Source organism: Mesoplodon densirostris, chromosome X, assembly GCF_025265405.1.
Source record: "Mesoplodon densirostris isolate mMesDen1 chromosome X, mMesDen1 primary haplotype, whole genome shotgun sequence".
NCBI classification, from domain to species: Eukaryota; Metazoa; Chordata; class Mammalia; order Artiodactyla; family Ziphiidae; genus Mesoplodon; species Mesoplodon densirostris.
In genome coordinates, this window is record NC_082681.1 from 124004270 (window position 1) to 124028815 (window position 24546).

General features: G+C 41.5%; 1 protein-coding gene across 4 annotated transcripts in view; it reads right to left on the reverse strand.

Annotated features, from left to right (window-relative positions):
- The window catches only part of REPS2 (RALBP1 associated Eps domain containing 2), a 235483-nt gene that overhangs the window by 131644 nt on the left and 79293 nt on the right, over window positions 1–24546 (reverse strand). For 3 of the 4 annotated variants that reach the window (XM_060087429.1, XM_060087426.1, XM_060087430.1), the window contains exons 3-5: window positions 22844–22992; window positions 19882–20008; window positions 7958–8055 (exon numbers count right to left, since the gene is read on the reverse strand). In XM_060087429.1, the coding sequence (XP_059943412.1) occupies window positions 7958–8055; window positions 19882–20008; window positions 22844–22992 (374 nt within the window). The remainder of the gene's footprint in view (window positions 1–7957; window positions 8056–19881; window positions 20009–22843; window positions 22993–24546) is intronic. The other variant, XM_060087427.1, reaches the window with a different exon arrangement.

A 24546-nucleotide genomic window follows, 5' to 3' on the forward strand; every position in this document is an offset into this window, starting at 1 on the left:
GGATACTGATGAGCTTAGGGGTAAAATGGTGCCCCTGTAAGGGAGCCTTTCCTGTTCACACCACACTATCTAATGAGACCAAAGGGTCCTAGGAAACAAACACCACACTCCCTTCCAGCTTTACAAAGTACTCTCTGACACCAGGAGTTCAACTGGGTGTTTTCAGTTATATCCAAGAGGCTAATTCAGAGGCACCCTGTCTACCAAATCAGTGTGGGCCCTAGCTACTAGCAGGAAAGTTCTGGACACCATAAGCCTTTAATGAAATGCTCACAGCTGGGGTGGAAAAGCAACACTGACCCCACAAATAAAATGTGCTTATTTGCTATCATCTAACCAACCTGTCTAACCACATGGATGCTAGAATCCTAATGTGTACCAGCCTACCATTCTTACATTCCCCACCGCCTCTAAGCATGGATTCTGAAAGGCCTTAAAGGCGGCACCCCAATCAGTCATGATATTTACTCAATCAATACCTTTGTCCCATAAACATCCTTCACTCTCTATCCCAGACACCCTCCTCTTATATCCTAGAGTCACATTTCTTTCAACGATCCAGTATCTCTTCACTATTCTCATCTCATAACACAGAACATTTTTGCCTTTCACGTAGAAGTGTCTCCCAGTGAAGAAACCAGGTGACTGCCATCACTTTAATCATTAAGAAGTATAGGTACATGGGGAGCACCTGGGGAATACCATAAGCGACAACTACAAAAGATTTAGAGTGAGAAAAGTAAATTTCAGTATCATTCAATAAAACGTTTCAAAAATAAGGGATAAAAAATCTGAAAAAGAATTATAAGTAGATGAAGGAAATAAGTAGGAAAAAGAGGCTGGATGCTATGAAAAATAGGACCTCTTTGTGGTAATAACAGTGACCACTGGGATATCTGTGTGTTCTAGGTAGATTTGGGGAAGCAGAACACATCAACCTTTCACCCCTTAGGAGATGACCAAACTCCATCTAGGGTTTCAAATCAAATAGGGAGTGAATCTGGTAAAACAAGATGTCAAACTGAGAACAAGTCACGTGCATTCCAACAAATTTTATCAACCAGTTCTTCCTGTTACACACAAACACACATATACCCTCTCCCTCCCTCCCTGGTGTCCCTCCCTCCCTCCTCCTCCTCCCAGCTTTCCCCTCACCCTTCCATTTCAGTCAGAGGAAGAGAATTTAGTTGTCTGAGCAATGCTGAGAGGTACACACACACACACACACACACACACACTCTGTGTTGACATTTACCATCCCTAAAACAGAAAATTTTCCCAGCCCTAATCTCTAGCCATAAGCTAATTCAACTTTACTGCCATAAAGGTAGAAACAAGAAATCAGTGCCACTGGGCCTGGGGCACTCCAGAACGAAAAAGAAGTGGGGTCCCTAACCTCCTCTAAGGGCATCAGGGGCCCAGGACCTCCTCTCGACCACACAAAAGAAGTGGTAATTAAAACTACACCAAGATTTCATTTTTCACTTATCAGATTTGCCAAGATCCCTAAGTTTCTTAGCACACTGCGTTTGCATGGGTATGAGAAAATACACACTTTCATACATTTGTTAATAAGTGTGTAAATGGGCACTGCCTCCAATCTGAAAATCTCTACCAAAAATTTAAAATGTGTAGCCATTTCACCCTATTATTCCATTTCTAGGAACTATTCCTACATATATACAAACACTGTGATTGCAAGTCCTAGCTATTGATCAGAGGGGACTGGTTACATGGTTTCTGGCAGACGTACACAAGGAAATACTATGCATTCGACAAAACCGAAAAGATGAGGACATACTCTATGTACTCTTACAGACTGTTATTAAAGCTTATTGATAAGGAAAAAAATGCAAAGTGCACAACAGATGTATAGTACGCTACCACACATGTAAAAAAAGTGGAACTATATATTTTGCATATATTATATATAATTACATAAGAATACCTATATTCACTTGTATTTGCATAAAATAATCCTCTAATGATACAAAAGAAATGGGTCATGTCAAGTGCCTTGGGATGGGGAACTGGATGGCTGGGAGAAAGAGTGGGAAGGATACTTTTCTCTCTGTAGCCTTTTGTATCTTTTGAATTTTTTACATTTAAAAAAAAATTTTAATTGCTCTAAAGAACAACAGTATTTGAAAGCTCACAGCCCATGATCCAATAAAATAACAGCGTGGTGTTTACTGCAGAATCTGAAACAAGCAACCAAAATCTTCAAGCGCTTTGGCTGCCGCCTAGTGAGGAGGGAGATCATCACTAGGCGGTATTTGGGCTCCAGCCACTCGGGAGAACGGTACGGAGTCGGCCTGCAACCTGAGGACTAGTGGAAGTGGCCCGGTGCTGGAGGAGACGCAGGGAGCTTCACAGGGGGCAAAGTCAGAGCTCGCAGAAAAGGGGCGAGGGGAAAGAGTCCAAAGTAAGGGGGAAAGGCCTGAGGCCCTACTGAAAAAAAAAAAAAAACCAACCCACACACAGAGCGTGGGGGTATTCATTTCTTTCACCACCCATGACACGGTCTTTGCTATTTAGAACCACACCAAAAGGACCAAAGGAGCAGACAGTACCCATCTCTGGCCATAAGTACCTACGGGGCAGGGTAGGGGGGCATGGCAAGAAATTGAGATTGAGTGAGAATGAGGGGAAAAAGGATACAACTAAGTTAAATACATGTTTTTCAAGTTGCAGACTTTTTAGATTTATATGGTGGCTGGCTACCAATGTGTAACATCTCCTCCTATACCTGTTCATCAGAAAACTTTCACCGAAAACATAGCCAAACCCCCAATTAGAATGGCACGGTGATAAAGTTCTCTAAATTCTGTTTGTCATTATTTTGTCTTTGAAATAAGAAGAGCAGCAAGTATTGAGAATTGGCCCCAAAAGACTGTTAAGTTCATCCTTCCATAAAGAGAAAAAAAAAATCACAGCACGTATGTTTTGGGTTTAAAAAGTAAGTGTGTTTGGTTTAAAATAAAAGATATTTTTTAGTGGGATCTGGCTGGAAGGATATTTCATTTCCCAAACCAGTCTCCCTAAAGCCAGGTAAAGGTATACTGCATATATTAGATATATAAGAATACTTGTATTTGCTCACATACGCATAAAACATTCCCGGGATAATACAAAACAAACAGACCACACTGGCTGCCTTTGGGATGGAAAACCAAGAAAGATCAGACGCCCATCCCTCCAGCTGAACCTCACAGATAAATGAGCGGACGAGCAATGAACTGCTTTTTAAGAATGAAAATATGGAAACCTCACAGGTACAAGAAATATTAGAAAGTCCTCACACTTCTTGTTATCAATGGAGAAAAAGCATAGATGAATTGAGACAAAGGAGGAAACCCGGAAGGCAAGACCAAGGCTGAAGAGTAAGGTTCCCACGCAGAGAACACTGACTGTGCGGGAAACACTGGGCAGCTCTGCGGGGCCTGCTATGGCTACTGGGGTGCACAGGGGCCCGACACCAGCGCCCCAAGAGCCGCGGGTGATCTGCTGGGAGCAGTGGGCAGAGAGGGACAGGCTTCAATCAAGGGGGCAGGAGGATCACATTCGTGTTTTTTAGGATGATTTTTGTCCAAGACGAGGATAACGGATTTGAAGAGGCCAGTGGTGGAAGCAGGAAGAAAGAGTCAGAGGCTGACAAGAGTAGATTAGGTGACAGAGGGCAGCATGACCTGAGGAAGTGCAGAGAAACGGACAATGGAGAGAGGTATTTAGAAAGTGATATGGCTAGTACTCGGTAGCCGATGGGCAGACGGGATGGGAGGGGCATCAGAAACAGCGAGCCGTGTGCTGGCCCACGTGCCAGGGGCGTGGAGCCAGGGGTGGGAGGGTGAGAACTGCTTTTGTGGGAAAAGACGTGTTTAAAGTGACAGTGGGGGGACTTCCCTGGTGGTCCAGTGGCTGAGACTCTGTGCTCCCAATTCAGGGGGCCCATTTCAATCCCTGGTCGAACTAGATCCCACATGCATGCCGCAACCAGGAGTTCACATGCTGCAACTATCATTTAAAAAAAAAAAAAAAAGGATCCCACATGCCACAACGAAGATTCTGCATGCGGCAACAAAGATCCCACGTGCCGCAACTAAGACCTGGGGCAGCCAAATAAATAAATATTAAAAAACAAAAAAAAGTGACAGTGGGACATTCGAGTGAAGATATCTGGCAGGTGGTACCATGTGGCCATCAGGTTCCATGTAGCTAAATAGTAACAGAGTGAGAACTAGACCCAGGGATCCCCAACACACAAGGGGCAGGTGAAGGAGGGAAACTGAAATAAAAAGCTTAGCAAGAGGCAGTCACAGAAGCAGGAGACAAACCAGGAGAGGACAGTGGGAGCAGGAGGGTCAATTCTAAACCCACGCCAGCAATATCACAAATGACTACGTGACCTACATGGTTAGGATCACTTGTGAACAGTAAACCACAAAATGACCTATCAACACACCACGACAGAGAAGCAGGAAAGAATATTTACCATTTCTTTACACACCACTGTCAACCACCCACCAACATAGGATGTGCTCAGTATCTGAAATTTCAAGGGGAAAAACATCCAACACCTGAACGAAAAAATCAAAATTCCGAAAACATTAAGACTGTTCATTCCAATGTCTGGGACTGAATTCCACATAAGCACCTGTGAAATGACAAGCCCATGAGCTGCAACACTGCTGACCCAGAGTCCCTAAAAGCCTTCCCCCGTTCCCAGAGGCCACCCCTCTTCCAATCAGGCAGGAAGGACTTGAATACAAGGCCACAGAGGAAGCTAGGAGAGAGCGAGGCTGCCATCAGCCCATGCACGTGGCAACATGGGGAATGAGTGAGCCCGGCCCAGCCTAGCATCACACCCAATCCCTATTAATCCCCTACCACCAAAATCTTCCACTTTACATCCTCTCATCTACATGGCTAACTCAGGTTGGCATTTTGCTGTCTGGGACATGGAGTTCAGCCAAACCAAGTTGAAAGGAGTAAGAAGGAAACCTAAGAACTGAAGAAAGAAAAACACATCAGCCATGAAAACCACAGACTGCTGTCCCAAAAAAGGCCCCTTGCTCTCATCTTAAACAGAAGGCAATGCTCCAAACAGGAGGGGGGACCTCCACTGACACCAAACAAACATTAAGGGAATCAGACTGCTGCAGAGTATTACAATGGTCTGTTAAATCCATTCCAGCTCATTTGTGTTACAGAAAAGAGAAGGAACTTGCCCAAGGGCATGCAGAGTCTGCCTGGACCTGGGTGAGAACGTGTCTGGCTTTTCTGCACAATCCCATGAGTCCTTCTAATGGCCAATGGCTGCCAAATACTTCTATCCAGCCCCAGCTCTCCCCAGAGCTCCAGCCCCATATATTCTACCAACTCCTCGACACCTCCTCTTGGCTGTCTCTAAGGCTCAAATTCCAATATGCAACACTGATCTCATGATCTTGCCTCAATACTCCCAACACGAGTTTTTCATTCAGGGCTTCTAGGCTTAACAGATGACATCACCATCCATGCGGTTCCTGAGACAAAGGCCAGGAAATCATGTCCAGTGTTTGAACTCTAGCCCTACCAGGTCCTAGCTGTGACCTTAGGCAAACTAAGTAAGGTCTTTATACTTCAGGTTTTGTCATCTGAAAAATGGGATAATGACAGGAATTACCTCATAAGATAGCTCTGAGCACTGCAAGAGAGGTGTATAAAGTGCTAAGCTCATAGAAAACATCTTTGTATGCACAGCTCCCTCTATCCTCTCGCCTGCTCTCCCCTGCCCCACCCCCCACCTAGTTAACATGGTTCAACCCTTTCCCTTTCAACTCGAGAGTGACTCCCCTCTGTAAGCCTTCGTTGATCAGTCCCTGGCTGCCAAGGCCAGGACCTAAATTCCTGCCATTTTTCATCCTCAAAGCACACTGTAATTTCCACTCACCACATACCATAATTATATATTTACTTTGTGATGGTCTGATCAATGGCCATCTCCTCCAATAGTCTATAAGCTCCATGAGGGCAGGGACTGGATGTGTTATACCTCATTTTTGTATTCTCAACACAATACCTGGCACTTAATAGGTATTTAGTAAACATTAGTTGCTTGAAGCGCTCAAGAAGCACGTTTACCAGCAGAAAAACAGACCTAGAGATTAGAAGAGAAGTCCCAGGACACCAATCCAAGTGAGAGCCCATGGCCATCTTAGCCAGGTGGCTACGCAGAAAGGGCCCAGTGAGCCCCATCCAACCATGGCGAGGCTCGGGATTTACTGCTTGTTTGACCGTCATTCTAACAGTTCAGGATGTGGTCTCCACAGCACTAGAGCAGACTCTGCAGAAACATGCATGGCCACACCTCACAGATTTTTTACATGAATCCCAGTCCCTCCGATACCTTTCCTAATGTAACCATCACTCCACAGTGGGTGTGATTCTCATGTTTAAAAACACGTATTTTTGTACCACAGGACCTCTAAATGCAGCCAACTACTCCATCTGCGGCTCAGCTGAAGAAACAACTGTCTGTTCCAACTTGGGGGTAAAGCTGAGCTCTACTGGACCGAGGAGAGAATGGCATCTTGGCTCCCCAATGTGGTACCAATAAGGGATGTTCAGGAATATTTTTACTACACCCTATGTTTATTTATACAGCAACTCTAGAACCTAGTCTCCTTGTAACATGGGACTCTAACGTACATAGGAAAGTATTTGAAAGAGCAGGTTTTGACACTGGGCAGGCCTGGTTCGAATTCTGGCTCTGCCACTTACTAGTTATGAATGAAACCTTAGACCCATTTGACTTGACCTCTCTCGGCCAGTTACCTCATCTACACTAAGAGATACAACAATACCTAGATCTGATAGTTGGAGGAAGAATTATACACAATGCACAGCATATGGCTATATATATTTACCTATCACCTTTAAGAAAATTCTTTGTACACAGAGTTCTACCGCAGAAGTTAAGTTCTGTACCACGCCTAACACAGAGCCCCACCCATCCCCAGAGGCTATAAAGTGAACACCTCAACCTCCCTTTGCCTTGTTTATTCTCTTCTAGAATACCAGCCCACTTCTTTATGGGACTATCTGACGTCTATTTTGAGAACTCTCTGAGCATAAATGATCCTTCTTCCTAAGTTGGACAACTGAAATGTTATACAAACCACCCTACTTCCTCTTGTCTTTAGAATCAAACAGCCAATCCAGTTTTCTCAGGGTTTTTCTCATGCTGACATACACATACACCCTTTTTTGGGACTATGACTTCACCAGCATAGGACTCAGAGGTACTATACAAGATAACAGTTGCAGACACGGGGGAAAAAAATAAGAGCTCTTTATCCAAAGGAAACACTGGAGAAAGGGAAGCTGAAATTTGGTAAGTTGTGGTGTAGCCAGGAGAAACTGGGAGATCACTTGTGCTTCTGCCATATTGTATCGATTACAAACAGGAAACTAGTTGCTGCCACTTGTAAAATAACTGTTCTCCAAACAGCACTGAACTAGGCACTGAGAGAAAATACAGGAGAACCACCTCTGCCTTCCAAAGCTTGCAGTGTAACTGGAGGCACAAAACAAAATGGGCAATAGCGAACTATGCACTGAATAAGTAATATTAAAGAATAAGGCAGAGATAAGATAGGCTGTTTTGGAAAAAGTAGAGGCCTCCTGAAGGAGGTGCCTACTGATTAAGCAGATAAAGGTGGAAGGGCATTTTAGACATACCAAAGATTAAGAACCAGCCTGGATAGTCTAGAGACACTGAGAAGGGGAGAAACACACACAGTAGAAAAGATTTAGGAAAATACACAAGCAACAGAACAAGAAGTACAATATTTGCATTAGGGGGCAGTTTTATGTCCTCCTTACAAAAACAAAACAAACAAACAAAAACAGGGCCATCAAAAAGCCATACCCCCGAAGTCTCCCACTGGCATAACCCCACAGCGGCGTCACTTACCCGGATAAGGGAAGCCTGATGCCGAAGGGGTTTGGCTCCTGGGCCCCCCAACGAGGGTCCCTCAGGCTGGACAAGGGGCTGTCTAGCTTCATAAGGAGCTGAAACAGCAGGAGGGAAAGTTAGCATGGTAGACAAAGATTCCACCCCAAAATTATGATTTCACACACAAATTGCTACAGTGTCTGCTTTTCAGGGAAGAATTAGCAAAAGAATTAGAGTTTACAGGGACAGGGCAATCTAAGACAAACAAACCTTGGTGCCCCTGGGTACAATTTAACTGAACAATCTAAAGACAGTTACCCAATTCATGATAAGGCAGGAAAATATTTATATCAGGTTAAGATTAGGAATAAATTAGAAAGGTGGAATGATGTGAACCTAAATTGGGATAAAAAATAATGAGAGTAGTTAGAAAAGTGCCATGTTTTAAGTGTTCAAATTCTAAATATAAGGTAAATTCTATATATACCCTGCTATTTAAAAGGCTTCATTCATCATCCACACCCCCAAAGAAGCAAGAAAAGGAATATGCATTTTGAACATTAAGAATCAACATTGTCATTTATTTTATTTTTTTAAATACTTTTTAATTAATTTATTTATTTGACTGCATTGGGTCTTCCTTGCTTTGCGCGGGCTTTCTCTAGTTGCGGCGAGCAGGGGCTACTCTTCGTGGCAGTGTGTGTGCTTCTCATTGTGGTGGCTTCTCTTGTTGAGGAGCACAGGCTCTAGGCACGTGGGCTCATTAGTTGTGGCTCCTAGGCCCTAGAGTGCAGGCTCAGTAGTAGTGGCACACGGGCTTAGTTGCTCCGCAGCATGTGGGATCTTCCTGGACCAAGGCTCGAACCCGTATCCCCTGCATTGGCAGGCGGATTATTAACCGCTGCGCCACTAGGGAAGCCCCTATTTTGTTTTATTTTTGAAAATAAATGCCACTGTCATCTTTTCCTTAACGTAAAGAATGTAAAACCAAGTAGAGAAAACTACAAAAAGGAATAAATGCATTTTATATTTATTATTTTATCACTTAATAACCAAACTAAAAATAATTTTGCTACCTTTAAGAAAAGGTTTTAAGCCACCAAAATGAATGCATTTTTTCATTCCTTTTATTTCCAGAACACTTAATAACGACCTTGCCAATATGGTAGGAAAACAGTTAAATGTAACCAGGTAGTATTCAGCTCCAACAGAAAGGAGAAATTATCACTTAAGATGAAACCATTTCTGATCTCTGTGGGTTAGCAGTTCAGGTTTTTGGAAGTATATAAACAAGTAAAATGCCTTTTTTCTGTAGCTTCTTATAAATAAAATTAGATAGAGACAGCAGAGCAGCCTATTATGGCAACACTTTCAGCATACTTTGAACTTTTTAAAATAAAGAAGGTATAACAGCACGTTAAGAACAACAAACCACTCTTGGCTCACAACTGTTCTTTGTATTTCCTCCGAGGAACTGGAACACAGTATTATAACACATTAAATTACATTAAAACATCAAAATCACTGCCTGGCAAACCATGACGTGGATTTTCTGACCTTGCTAAGAATGTATTAAAAATACAAAACCTGCAAAAGAAACATACACAGAGAGCACATAGTCCAAATCTTAAATAAGTCTCACATGGTAAGCAGGTGTTGCCCTCAAAGAAGGATTTTTAAGATCATCCCATTTTGATGGAACATCAAATTTAACTCCTGGCGAACCGGGTCCTCTACCCACAGCAACACGGCTTCTCTTCCTCAGCTCAGCGACAGGGGCTTCCCCTCAGCAGCCGCCTCCGCCGGCCGAGCCCCGCCGCGCCTGCGGCCCGCGGCCGCCATGCAGTTTATGTTGCTTTTTAGTCGTCAGGGAAAGCTTCGACTGCAGAAATGATATGCCAGTCTGTATTTTTGCTGTGCTATTGAGGATCAGGACAATGAACTAATTACCCTGGAAATAATTCATCATTACGTGGAATTACTTGACAAGTATTTTGGCAGTGTGTGTGAACTTGATATCATCTTTAATTTTGAGAAGGCTTATTTTATTTTGGATGAGTTTCTTTTGGGAGGAGAAGTTCAGGAAACATCCAAGAAAAATGTCCTTAAAGCAATTGAGCAGGCTGATCTACTACAGGAGGATGCAAAAGAAGCTGAAACCCCACGTAGCGTTCTTGAAGAAATTGGACTGACATAACTCTACTCCCCTGTTGATGACTTCTTGTGGCATTTCACACACTGTAGATGGTCACTGCCTTCATGTCCATGTTAGCTAATGGTGTAAGATGACGTCTTGTCAGTATTACTGTTCTGCTAAGCTGCTTCATTCAGGCCTACACAATCTTTTTTTAAAGGGAATTTTGGTTAAACAAGTGATAATAAGGGACTTAAATACGAATTAGAACGAATGCAGGAAAAGAAAGATACTTTTTCTGGCTATTTTAAAGTTTATAGGTCTGTTTCTCTTGAATAGATTATTATCATTACCTTGATTATGTGTATCTATGAATATGACACAATCAGGCAATATACATTTATTAATTACTGTCTTTGGCAAAAAAGTTAAATTATGTGAAACCTGGTTTTATGAAACCAAAGACTAGTGCATTTTAGTATATGTGCGAATAAAGGGAATTGACATGTCACATATCAAATGAATAAAAATTTCACTCTATGTTGAAACTTTAGAAAAAAAACAAATGTATACCAAAGACCCTTATTAGAAACTAAACACCTTAAAACAAAGGGAATACACAAAAAGACTAAGGGAATGATGCTGTTTTACACTAAAAATTATTTCTTAGGCATTCCAGACCTGGGACGAGGAACAGAGATCAGCTGTTTCATAATAGTAAGCACGTTATTTTTAAGGCCAAGGAACACTTGACTCCTGAGATAAGTTTCTTGTTGTCATAGTCATTTAGTCACTTAGTTGTATTCTTTTTGATGCCCCCAAAATAAAATGGAAATGTTGACTTACCAGGGATTCTTAATAACAGTATGTTACGGAAAATGTTTTACTCCCTTCACAAAGTGTTGCATAAGTCATTGTTTAAAGCACGAATATTCCTTCCAGGGTGCTCGTTACAGCCAAATTTATTTTACTCCCCTATTGCTTCCCTCCACTTAGAAGTGCAGCAAACTTTAGGGCAGCTTCCTTCCCTTCTGTGGCACTGCCTAGTTATTGGAAGTCATAAATATAAAAACAGATACCACCTCTCATATGAAAGTGTGAGTTGAATGAGGTAAAATGGCACTAGCGGGCTCTATATTTTTTAAGGATATACAGTTGTTTCAATGTCACTTTTATACATCTATGTATGTAAACATGTCTTCACAGTTTACACTTTCATTTGTATCTGCTGGGCTGGATTAAGCTTTGTTGTGATTGTGACCAATATTCAGGCCACATGAGCACATCTTATCACATCGCCAATTAGTTGTAATAAATGTCCAATGTACAAAAAAAAAAAAAATTTAACTCCTGTCGGAAGGCTTGAACCACAGCAAACTGTACCATGGCTGGGATACCAGTGGTCATGAGCTTCTCCTGGGAAGCTGACCTCACATGCCTCTGCCCCTGGCTCCCCTCAGAGGGAGGGAGCTTCTACTGCTCAGGAGGGACACGTGTGGAGGGAGGCTGCCTGGCCCATGGCTCCAGTCCCTCACTGACAAGGGTTTTCCTTCCCTTGGAAGAGACAAACACATCTTATCAATAAGGCTTGAACACTCAGCCGCACGGTGGGTCATTTTTGGAGAAGCCTGGCCTCAATGGCAGATTTTCTCTTCCTACTCCTGTGGGAAGCCTGAGTTGTCCACACCCGCCTGTGACTGGAAAGATGAGTGTCTAAAGCCCTCTGGTCACAAATCTTAGACACGTGCTCCAATCAGCTCTACTGGTACCAAGCTGATATTCAGGCCACCATCAGTCTGACTCCTGCCTCGCTCCTCAACTGAAGCTGAACTCAGGAGGTAAAAAGGTAAAAGGTAAAAGGCTCGTTGCCTCTACTCTCCTTCCTCCCAAATAAAGCCTGAAACATGCAACTCAATGCAAAACAAACAATTCTTAGATCCCCTTATAAGAGGTTGAATAAGGAACTAGAAGTACCCCCTTTCTCCAAGGGGAGGAGTATAACATGAACCCTAAAGATTTCATCACTCTGAGATTCAGTGTCAAACTAAAACAGAGACCACAACTAACTGCCCCATAAAGACTCCCCATCTGCAGTCACCCAATGAATGATATCCAGAGGTGACTTTCAAGAATGCTTAAGAGCTTCAAAAATAAAACGGGGGCTTCCCTGTTGGCACAGTGGTTGAGAGTCCTCCTGCCGATGCAGGGGACACGGGTTCATGCCCCGGTCCGGGAATATCCCACATGCCATGGAGCAGCTAGGCCTGTGAGCCATGGCCGCTGAGCCTGCGCGTCCGGAGCCTGTGCTCTGCAGCGGGAGAGGCCACAACAGTGAGAGGCCCGCGTACCACAAAAAAAATAAATAAATAAAATAATAAAAATAAAGCGGGTGCCAGATTCTAGAAACACAAAAGGAAATACGAGGGAATACCTGAGCACCTACAATGTGCCATGAATTGTGCTAGGAAGAGATGTTTATATAACATTCCTCGTTTCATCCACAGAGCAAACCTCTGAGGCAGAGATTATTCCATGTCACAGATAAGGGAAACTGAGGCTAAGAAAAGCAAAATACCCATAGTCACAGAGGCTAGAAATGGACAGAAATGAGAAATGTAGGCCCACTAAGTCTACCTTTAGGGCCAGGAGACGGACATCACAGCCCATGCTCTTAAGTGAGAAGATACCTAGAATTTACACATCAGAATAAGATGTGTAAGAAAAAGTAGAACAGACATTGATTTTAAGATAAGACATTAGATATCAGAAGAAACAGGTAAAAAGAGTCAAAAGTAGTTGCCTCTGCCTAGAAGGAACATACCTCAACGTAATAAAGCTCATATAAGACAAACGCACAGCTAACATCATACTCAATGGTGAAAAGATGAAAGCATTTCCTCTAAGATCAGGAACAAGACAAGGATGCCCACTCTCACCACTTTTATTCAACATAGTTTTGGAAGTCCTAGCCATAGCAATCAGACAACAAAAAGAAATAAAAGGAATCCAAATTGGAAAGGAAGAAGTAAAACTGCCACTGTTTGCAGATGAATTGATACTATACATAGAGAATCCTAAAGCTGCCACCAGAAAACTATAAGAGCACATTAGTGAATTCAGTAAAGTAGCAGGATACAAAATTAATATGAAGAAATCTGTTGCATATCTACACACTAACAATGAAGTATCAGAAAGAGAAATTAAGGAAACGAGTCTCATTTACTATCACATCAAAAAGAATAAAATACCTAGGAATAAACCTACCTAAGGAGGCAAAAGACCTGTACTCAGAAAACTATAAGACACCGATGAAAGAAAACGGAAGACGACACAAACAAATGGAAATATATACCATGTTCTTGCACTGAAAGAATCAATACTGTTAAAATGACTACACTACCCAAGGCAATCTACAAATTCAATGCAATCCCTATCAAATTACCAATGGATTTTTCACAGAACTAGAACAAAATTTTTTTTTAATTTGTATGGAAACACAAAAGACCCCAAACAGCCAAAACAATCTTGAGAAAGAAGAATGGAGCTGAAGGGCTTTCCTGGTGGCACAGTGGTTAAGAATCTGCCTGCCAATGCAGGAGACATGGATTCGAGCCCTGGTCCGGGAAGATCCTATATGCCATGGAGCAACTAAGCCCGTGAGCCACGACTACTGAGCTTGCGCTCTAGAGCCCGCAAGCCACAGCTACTGAGCCCTCGTGCTGCAACTACTGAGCCCGTGCACCTAGAGCCTGTGCTCTGCAACAAGAGAAGCCACCGCAATGAGAAGCCCACGCACCGCAACGAAGAGTAGCCCCCACTCGCCGCAACTAGAGAAAGCCCACGTGCAGCAACGAAGACCCAATGCAGTCAAAAATAAATAAATAAATGTATTTTTTAAAAAAAGAATGGAGCTAGAGGAATCACATGTCCTCACTTCAGACTATACTACAAAGCTACACTCATCAAAACAGCATGGAACTGGCACAAAAACAGACACATAGATCAATGGAACAGGATAGAGAGCCCAGAAATAAACCCATGCACTTATGGTCAATTAATCTATGACAAAGGAGGCAAGAATATACAGTGGAGAAAAGACAGTCTCTTCAATAAGTGGCGCTGGGGAAAGTAGACAGCTACCTGTAAAAGAATGAAATTAGAACATTCTCTAACACCATACACAAAAATAAACTCAAAATGGATTAAAGACCTAAATATAAGACCAGATACTATAAAACTCCTAAAGGAAAACATAGGCAGGACACTCTTTGACATAAATCAGAGCAATATATTTTTGGATCTGTCTCCTAGAGTAATGGAAACAAAAACAAAAATTAAAAAATGGGACCTAATTAAACTCAAAAGCTTTTGCACAGCAAACAAAACCGTAAACAAAATGAAAAGACAACCTGTGGAATGGGAGAAAATATCTGCAAACAATGTGACTGACAAGGGCTTAATTTCCAAAATATACAAATAGCTCATACAGCTCAATATCAAAAAAACAAACAACCCAATAAAAAAATGGGCAGAAGACCTAAATAGACATTTTTCCAAAGAAGACAAACAGATGGCCAACAGGCACATGAAAAGATACTCAATATCGCTAATTATTAGAGAAATTCAAGTCAAAACTACAATGAGGTATCACCACACACTGGTCAGAATGGCCATCATCAGAAAGTCTACAAATAATAAATGCTGAAGAGGGTGTGGAGAAAAGGGAACCCTCCTACACTGTTGGTGGGAATGTAAATTGGTACAGCTACTATGGAGAACAGTATGGAAGTTCCTTAAAAAATTAAAAAGAGAGTTGCCATATGCTCCTGCAATCCCACTACTGGGCATATATCTGGACAAAAGTCTAATTTGAAAAGATATGTGCACCCCAATGTTCAAAGCTGCACTATTCACAACAGCCAAGACATGGAAGCAACCTAAATGTCCATCAACAGATGACTGGATAAACAAAGATGTGGTGTGTATATCTATATATATATATACACACATATACATACAATGGAATATTATTTACCCATAAAAAAGAATGAAATAATGCCATTTGCAGCAACATGGATGGACCTAGAGATTATCATATTAAGTGAAGCAAGTCGATAGAGAAAGAAAAATATATTACTTATATGTGGAATCTAAAAAAGTGATATAGGACTTCCCTGGGGGTACAGTGGTTAACACTCCGCACTTCCACTGAAGGGGGCATGAGTTCAATCCCTGGTTGAGGAATTAAGATGCCACATGCTGTGTGGAGAGGCCAAAAAATAAATAAATAATAAATAAATGTTTACAAAACAGAAATAGACTCACAGACATAGAAAGCAAACTTATGGTTACCAAAGGGGAAAGGAGGGGAGGAATAAATTTGGAATTTGGGATTAACATATACACACTACTGTATATAAAGCAGATAAACAATAAGGACCCACTGAATAGCACAGGGAACTATATTCAATATCTTTTGATAACCTATAATGGAAAAGAATCCGAAAAAGAATATATATAAATATGTATAACTGATTCACTTTGCTGTACACTGAAACACTGTGAATCAACTGTACTTCAGTTAAAAAAATAAACATTTTTTAGAAAAGGAAAGAAAGTAGTTGCCTCTGGAGACCAGAAACAGGTTGAGTGGGAAGGAGAAGTATTACTGCGATTTAAACATCACCTTTTAAAATATAGATAAAATACAGATGGCAGTATCTGCCTCTGAGGGTTGTGGTAAGTAGAAAATAGTGCACATAAAGAACTCTGAACAATGCCTGACACGTAAGTCTTACCCAGTGAGCATAAGCTATAGATACATCCAGCAAAGGAGGCTAGCAGGAGCCCAGAAGAGAGGCAGAAGAGAGGCTATGAATCACAGACCGGTCCAAAGATGCTCAGTCTGATTTAAAACATACACATATGCCCCATCAGCCAGGAATCATGGCAGAGTCTTGGACAGAGAACAACCCCAGAAAAATGTATTCCTAGAAAATTGTCCTAGCAGCAAAGCTGCTTTCTGAAAATGCATAAATCCAAGTTTAAGGATTATGATGTAAGAAGGGGCAACAGAAACTTAGAAAACAATATTTCAAGAAGAAAAGAGATGTCACAAGGAGATGTCACTTCACATGTAATAGAATAGCTAAGATTAAAAACACTGAAGAAAGAAACTAGAGTACCAACTGCTGGCAAGAATCACTGAACTCTCATATGTTGCCAGTGGGAGTGTGCAGCCACTTGGTGAAACCCTTTGGCAGTTTCTTATACACCTACACTAAGGTGCAGTAATTCCACTTCTTGATGCCAGGAAAATGACAACAGTGTCACAAAAAGACACACACGAATGTTCATAGCATCCTTATTCATAACAGCCAAACCCTGGAAATAACCTAAATGTCCATCAACAGAAGAATGGATCGTCACACCATGATACATTCATACAATGGGACAATACTGGGTAATAAAAAGGAACAAACTATTGAGACACTACACCATGGAGAATCTTAACCACTATGCTGAGGGAAAGATACCCAAGAGTACGGTCATTCAATATGATTCCATTATATGAGGTTCTAGAAAAAGCAAAACTAGTCTACGATGATAAAAATCAGAACTATGCTTGCATTGGGGGGGCACGGGCGGGGAGGGAGTGACTGGAAAGGGGCATCTCTGAGGTGATGGAAATGTTGGTTTTAATGTCAGGCAGACTACTTTTTTATTGAAGTATAGTTGATTTACAGTATTAATTTCAGCATAGTGATTCAATATTTTTATAGATTATATTCCATTTAAAGTTATTATAAAATAATAGCTGTATTTCCCTGTGCTGTACAATATATCCTTGTAGCTTATGTATTTCCTACATAGTAGTTTGTACCTCTTAGTCCCCTACTCCCCCACCCTGCAACCACTAGTTTGTTCTCTATATCTGTGAGTAGGTTTCTGTTTTGTTTTGTTTTGTTTTTGCTGTACGCAGGCCTCTCACTGTTGTGGCCTCTCACTGTTGTGGCCTCTCCCATTGCGGAGCACAGGCTCCAGACGTGCAGGCTCAGCAGCCATGGCTCACAGGCCTAGCTACTCCGTGGCACGTGGGATCTTCCTGGACCGGGGCACGAACCCATGTCCCCTGCATCAGCAGGCGGACTCTCAACCACTGCGCCACCAGGGAAGCCCAGGTTTCTGTTTTGTTATATTTATTCATCGATTTTATTTTTTAGATACCACATATAAGTGATGACATATAGTATTTGTCTTTCTCTGTCTGACTTATTTCACTAAGCGTAATTCCCTTTTTAGGTCCATCCACGTTGCTACAAATGACAGAATTTCATTCTTTTCTATGGCTGAGTAATATTCTATTGTGTGTATGTATGTACGTGTATCTTCTTTCTTCATTCATCTGTTGATGGACACTTAGGTTGCTTCCATACCTTGGCTATTGTAAATAATGCTGCTATGAACACTGGGGTCCACGTATTTTTTCAAATTTGCGCTTTCATTTTCTTCAGATATATACTCAGGGGTGGAATTGCTGGATCATATGGTAGGGAAATATTTTATTCATGATCAAAGTGGTGGATACATGAGTATATCCATTTGTTAAAACTAAAATTGAAGATTTTATTTTATTTTAAAGACTTTTTTTGATATGGACCTTTTTCTAAAAAAATTTTTGGCTGTGTTGGGTTTTTCCTGCTATGCGTGGGCTTTCTCTAGTTGCGGCGAGCGGGGGCTACTCTTCGTTGCAGTGCGCAGGCTTCTCATTGCGGTGGCTTCTCTTGTTGTGGAGCATGGGCTCTAGGCACACGGGTTTCAGTAGCTGTGGCCCACAGGCTCAGTAGTTGTGGCGCCTGGGCTTAGTTGCTCTGCAGCATGTGGGATCTTCCCGGACCAGGGCTCGAACCCATGTCCCCTGGATTGGCAGGCAGATTCTTAACCACTGCGCCACCAGGGAAGTCCTGATGTGGACCATTTTTGAAGTCTTCATTGAATTTGTTACAATATTGCCTCTGTTTTATGTTTTGGGATGGGGTTTTTTTGGTTTTTTGTTTTGTTTGGTTTTGGTTTTGGCCCCAAGGCATATGGGATCTTAGCTCCCTGACCAGGGATCAAACCCACACCCCTGCACTGGAAGGCGAAGTCTTAACCACCGGACCGCCAGGGAAGTCCCTCAAATTGAAGATTTTAAATGTGTGCATTTTATCATATGTAAATTTTACCTCACTTTTTTTTAAAAAAAGGCTAAGAAAGAATGAAAGCATGGACAACCTTGACAAACACCGCTAAAAGAGCGAAGGAGAGAAGCAGGTCATTTCCTTGCCACTGGGGGAATGAAAGCCCAATTTGAATGGAATGAGGAGAAAATGGAGCATGAAGCAGAGAGAGCTGGTACAGACAGGTTTTTTTAAGGAATATCAGAAAAAAGAGTAGAACCTGGTGACTCGGTAGAACAAAATACGACTCACCTGTGAATTAAAATCCAAAAACTAGGCACCATGCTAGGCATAGGACTCCAATTTCCAAACCCAGATGAAATTAAGAAAAAAAACCCACTTCTAAAAATAGGGAAATTCGGCAGGAGAGACTATAAGGAAAATGAAGAATTCGCAACCCTGTTTTGTTTCAGACACCAATGGGACACTCAGGCTCCAGGGGAGTGATTTTTCTTTCCTATCCCCCAACAACGTTATCTTGCATTTGCATAGGATTCAATTTCCAATCAGATTTTATACTCATGCTCTCGCTTATCCTCACAACACCCCTATAGGATACTATTACTCCATTTTAAAAGAGGAGAGGAAAATCACGGTTCAGAGCAGTAAGTGGCTTGCCCAAGGTCACATAGCTAGTCACATAAACCCTCACCTTCTGATTCCAATCAAAAGATTTTTCCATCATGCTACACCTGCTTCTCTAGGCAAGATTATAGTCTCTCTTTAGTCCAGCCTAGCACAGTTTTTTTTTTAATCTGTGTCCCTCTAGAAGTCACCACTATTTTCAATGCAGCAAAAACCTACAGAAACTGGGTCACTTTCAGTTACAGCTCACAGAATTTTTTAAAAAGGCGGGGAGGGGGGGAGTTGTGTATATCCAATTCTAGAATACCTTTAGTTGCTCATATCTTAAACTAGGAACCTGAGCCCCACAAGGACAAGATGCTGCAGTGAATTTATGGAGCTTTAAGCATTGCAGCCTAGGGAGTCAACTCTGCAAGTCATTCTCAGAAGCAAGTAACATATTCTATCACTAACATGGCCAGCACAGTGCAAATGTGAGCAAGCAGGCAACCCCACAACTGGGCACTTCACACACCTGAGCACAATGCCTCCCCTGGCATTTCCCTTATTCTTATTCCCAAACACAAGAGCTAAATATTTTCATTTATGTGCTCAGTCTTTAAAGGTCGAATCAACTCTTCTGCAGAGTTCTATTTTTTAAGTAGTTTCATAAGAGCAGTTATCATATAAATATGTTTGGTAGGTTTGCAGAAAGGAATAACAATTCCAAAATAATACAAATCCTTCATGTGCTATGTTCCTGTGTAATAAAATTTGTATATGAAGGATTGAATCATTATCTACAAGTCTAAAGATGAACTAGTTTGCAGGACAGAAAACAAGGCATTACTAACACAGATTTCATTTTATATATTTTTTTGAACCTTGCTTGAGAGTATAAAATTAAATTGAGCCCTGTCTCCAAAGCCAGGGTAATTAAGTCAGGAGACTGAGCAGCTGGTGGCGTTGCTGCCCGATAGATGAAGGAGCCTCTAAAACACTGCCTGGGACAGCTGGCCTCTTACCTGGATGCATCTGCTCCGTGCTTTTCCGCAGTTTGCTGTAGCCATGGCTCAAGGGCACCCTCTGGTAATGAGGCGGGGAAGAAGGAGGGGAGGCGAGAGGTGACATCGTGGGAGACTGCGTTTCCTGCTTCAAAGAACCAGAGCAGAGTTCAGAGACGATCACTCAAGGAGCCTGGCGCTCTGAGCTGCAGTTATGAAGTATAACTCAACTCTACTGCCAGTAAGCAGGCTGCTTTAATAAATGGAGGAGATGTTTTCTCAGAAACGCAGCTTGGTTAAAAAGCAGTGTCTGAGGATTCAAAAGTCTCCCAGAGAACAGTCTCGCCGGAGCTCAGTTACCTAAATTACTAAAACAAGCCTGAAACACTTCCAGTTACTCCAATAATATTTTCCTTGGGGAAACGAAAGACACTGATCACATGAAATAACATTCATACTCCCCAATTTTGATCTCTTCGTGAATAGATTCAATTTTCATTAATTAATAAAGGCTTCTATTTCCTGGATTTACACTTATCAAGTCTTCCAACAATGTGGATATTTTTTTTAATATTTTAAATGGTTAATGCTAAATATTCTGGGAGCTGGCTAGCCAAAGTAAAATGCCAGCTTTTTTTTATACTGAGAAATTGCAAAACAATTCATTATGGGTAAACCACTCCAACTAGCCTATTCCTAAACACTAGGATGGAGCTTTAATAAACTACAATTCAAATCTCAACTCGAATGTGAACTTTACGTAGGACCCCAGGCAAGACAAGCAACCTTCTTACTTGGCTACTGGGTTTCCTCCTTTTTTTTTTTTTCTTTTAATGCTACCAATAGACTGGTAACTTTGGAACACCCAAGTAATAAGGAAACAGTACTTTTCATCAATATAGAAACTATATAGGTGCTCTTAGTCACAAAAAATAATAATAATGCAATCTGAGATACTAATCAAGTACTCTTTTTCAAGTAAAAGAAAAGAATATTTGCTTTGAATTGTAAGCGCACACCCACAGACTGGGTGGGCCTAGCATAAGCCCAGCCTGAAGTGAAAGGATGTGTCCTCAATCGCGCAGCCAGGGGATGGGCCTGGAAAGTTCCCAGGGCATCCAACCATCCTGGGATAGTGGACCCTCATTCCTCTCCAAATGCTGGTGGGAAAACATGCCAAAGGGTATTGGCTGAAGATTCTGATACAGCCATACCTCATTTTATTGCACTTCACAGGTATTACTTTTTTTTTTTTAACGAATTGAAGGTTTGTGGCAACGCTGCATCGAGCAAGTCTATTGGCACCATTTTTCCAATAGCATTTGCTCACTTCACGTCTCTGTGTCACATTTTGGTAATTCTTACAATATTTCAAACTTTTTCATTACTGTTGTATTTTTAAGGTAATCTGTGATCAGTGATCTTTGATGCTACTACTACTTGCTAAGATGACAGCAGTTTTTAGCAATAAAGTATTTTAGTTAAGGTATATACGTTGGGGTTTTTTTTTAGCCCTAATGCTCTTGCACACTTAGTAGACTACAGTATAGTGTAAATGTAACTTCTGTATGTACTGGGAAACCAAAAAGTCGTGTGACTCGCTTTATTGTGGCGGTCTGGAACCGAACCCGCACTACCTCCAAGGTATGCGCCTGTACACCTTTATATCTAAATCCCTAAAAAAATAAAATAAAATCAATCAATCAATCAATCCCTGAAGAACTAGTTTAAAACATGAGAATTATGAAAGCAACAGAACATGCTACACCTAACTTAAATATGAAACTTCTGCAACGATACCTCAAATATCCAGCATTATCAGGGTGAGCCATATACATTAGTTTTCCGACTTAATCCTTTAATTGTCTTGCATTTGAAAAAATTTTGATTGGTCTTCCTAAACATAACAGATTTTTCTTCCTTATAGAAGATACTATAATTGAATATAATTTGACTTTTATGCATAATTCAGTATCTTATCTTCATTGGAAGTATGGGATGTACCTTGATGCCCTGAGGGTTCACTAATGTGTAAGTCTATTTTACCTCTTCTTGATAAGCTCACTCATCTGGAATTTACACTTTGGTCTCTACCAGTCACTATCTGACTATTGCAAATAGTGGTCTAATTTTAAAAGTCCGTCCACCCTATTCTTGTTCCGGCTACACATGTAATGGCAGCATTTCCCAGCATGGCACTCTAAACATGCTCCCCAAGAAGGGATTCCCTGGTGAAAGAAGTTAATACATGGCGATCTCCAGGTCTCTTTTTTTTTTTTTTTTTTTTTTTGTGGTACGTGGGCCTCTCACTGCTGTGGCCTCTCCCGTTGCGGAGCACAGGCTCCGGACGCGCAGGCTCAGCGGCCATGGCTCACGGGCCCAGCCGCTCCGCGGCATGTGGGATCTTCCCCAACCGGGGCACGAACCCGTGTCCCCTGCATCGGCAGGCGGACTCTCAACCACTGCGCCACCAGGGAAGCCCCCTCCAGGTCTCTTTATTGCAGGACTTCTCAGGGCCTTTACTGTGCTAATGTGCACTGTGAACGTCTAAGACTGAGTATTTAGCCTTTCCCCCAAGAATAGGCCATGAAGCAGCATTCTCCAAACATATTTAACCAGAGAAACCTTTTCTCCGGGTTTTTTTGGAAGAAAGGACTTATTAAAAACTCCTAGAAGTTACATTTCGAAGAACCCATTTGGAAATGGTGATTAGAGACATCAAATAAGTGTGTTAAATCAGTAGCCTTACTTGACACACTATTCTACATTAAAGTAAGCTCTGAACGGCCCATAGGTGGCTCATGGTAATTTCTATGCATCAGCCTCTTCTTGCTACAAGGAAACTTTACTGGCTCACTTCCAAGTCTATAATTGTAACCCAGATGGTGCAGTTCACTGGAAGCTTGACAGCAGCTAAGAGGCACTGCTCTGTGAGAGGATTCATGGTCAAAAGCAAACAGACATGTCTGATCAGACTATTTACCTGTTTATCCTCATCATCCATTCTTTTGAAGGTATTTTTTTCTGTGATTAAATATGGAATCTGAACTTTAGTTCCATGGAGCTCAGCCATGTTCCCAAACCGGATCTCAGCATCAGTTTTTGACATCATAAAGCGAGGCAGCGGCAGTTCTTTAGGAGCAGAATCAGAGAAGCTCAAGTGAGACTTTATTTGAAAACTGCAAAAAAGGGAACTCAATGGCCAAAAGATGAGTCACTTTTGAGGAAAAATTCCAGAACACTAAATATAGATTAAATTTGATTTCAACACAATGAGGACTCCTATAATAATGTCATAATAGAAAAATGCTACAGTTTAACACGGTATCCTGGCTCAACATTTTTAAATGCTGTTGAATCATCGCAGAACAAATTCAGGTTTTGGACAGATCTCCCACTTCAGCCTTCAGTTCTGCACCAAGATAAAGGATGTGACATCGTAGAAATCAGTATCAAGTGACAAACAGTAGCAGGCAGAACGTATATAGTGCTTACTATATGCCAGACACTGTATTAAGACCTGCAGATATTAACTCATTTAATCCTCACAACTCACTACAGTAAGATGATCATTAGCCTCCTTTTATAGATGTGGAAACAGACCAGAAGGAGCTAAGGAGACACAGCTCATCTGTGGCAGAGCTGGCTCTTCACCAGCCAGGGCTGCTGACCTACAGAAAGGCCCCTCATTCCCAGGACAAACTTACTGCATACAACACTTTCTCACCTTATGTCACTGCTTAAAGAATTTTCACACTCAATCTCCAGTTGTCTTTTCATAATGGAATAAGGAAAATGGTATAAAGTTAGAGCAATCAGTCCAACGTTCAGTCAGATTCTACTGTCAAAACCATTAGCTACACTCTATGCCACAAAGAGCTGAAACCCAACTGTCTGGTATATTTACTTAGCTTTCAAATTTCTAACAAAACTATTCTGAAAACAGAAATGATACTTTGGCACACTTTGAGTTCTCAGCACAGCAAATCACATACAACACATACATCACAGCACAAGAATGCCAAAAATGGGTATAATATTCTGGATTAGGCATAATGATTTGCATCTGGATCCATTGTTCAGGGTAATACTCATCAGTGTGCCTCTGCCTTCCCTTAGCTCCCTCTTCCAAAAACACAGCTGCACTTCCAATGATTGAAGCTGTGCTAAAGCCAGAAAACCTCTTAGCAACAGCAAGCAGTATCCCAGCTCCCCAGGCAAAGAAGGCCCCTGGTTCTCTAATATCCACATCATGTTTATTTTTAGTTGCTATGTCCACATTTGATTTAAAGAAGTAGGCAATATGACAAACCCCTGCGTGATCAATCAGTCAAGGGCCCAAGAGACATAAATAGAATAACCAATCTGGAAAATTAAAACAAGACTTTCCTCTAAAGACAGGATGGTCACCATTTTTAATATTTTACTCTTCCCTAACCATGGCAGCTCTCCAACACTCAAGGCAGGAATGGACTTCAAAAGAAAAAAGGCAAGAAAAAAGAAAGTCTAGATTCTTAGTAAATCAAATATCAGCTAATCCTATGGTTCTCTTCTCAGAAAGGTATTTGTTTCAGCTCAGTCTGCAAAAAGGATCTAAAAAACATGGAATGAGATCACATAAAATAACTTGCACTCTAATCTGCCCATGAGAGGATGATGCTACTTCCAAGCCCTATTTGAGGGAGA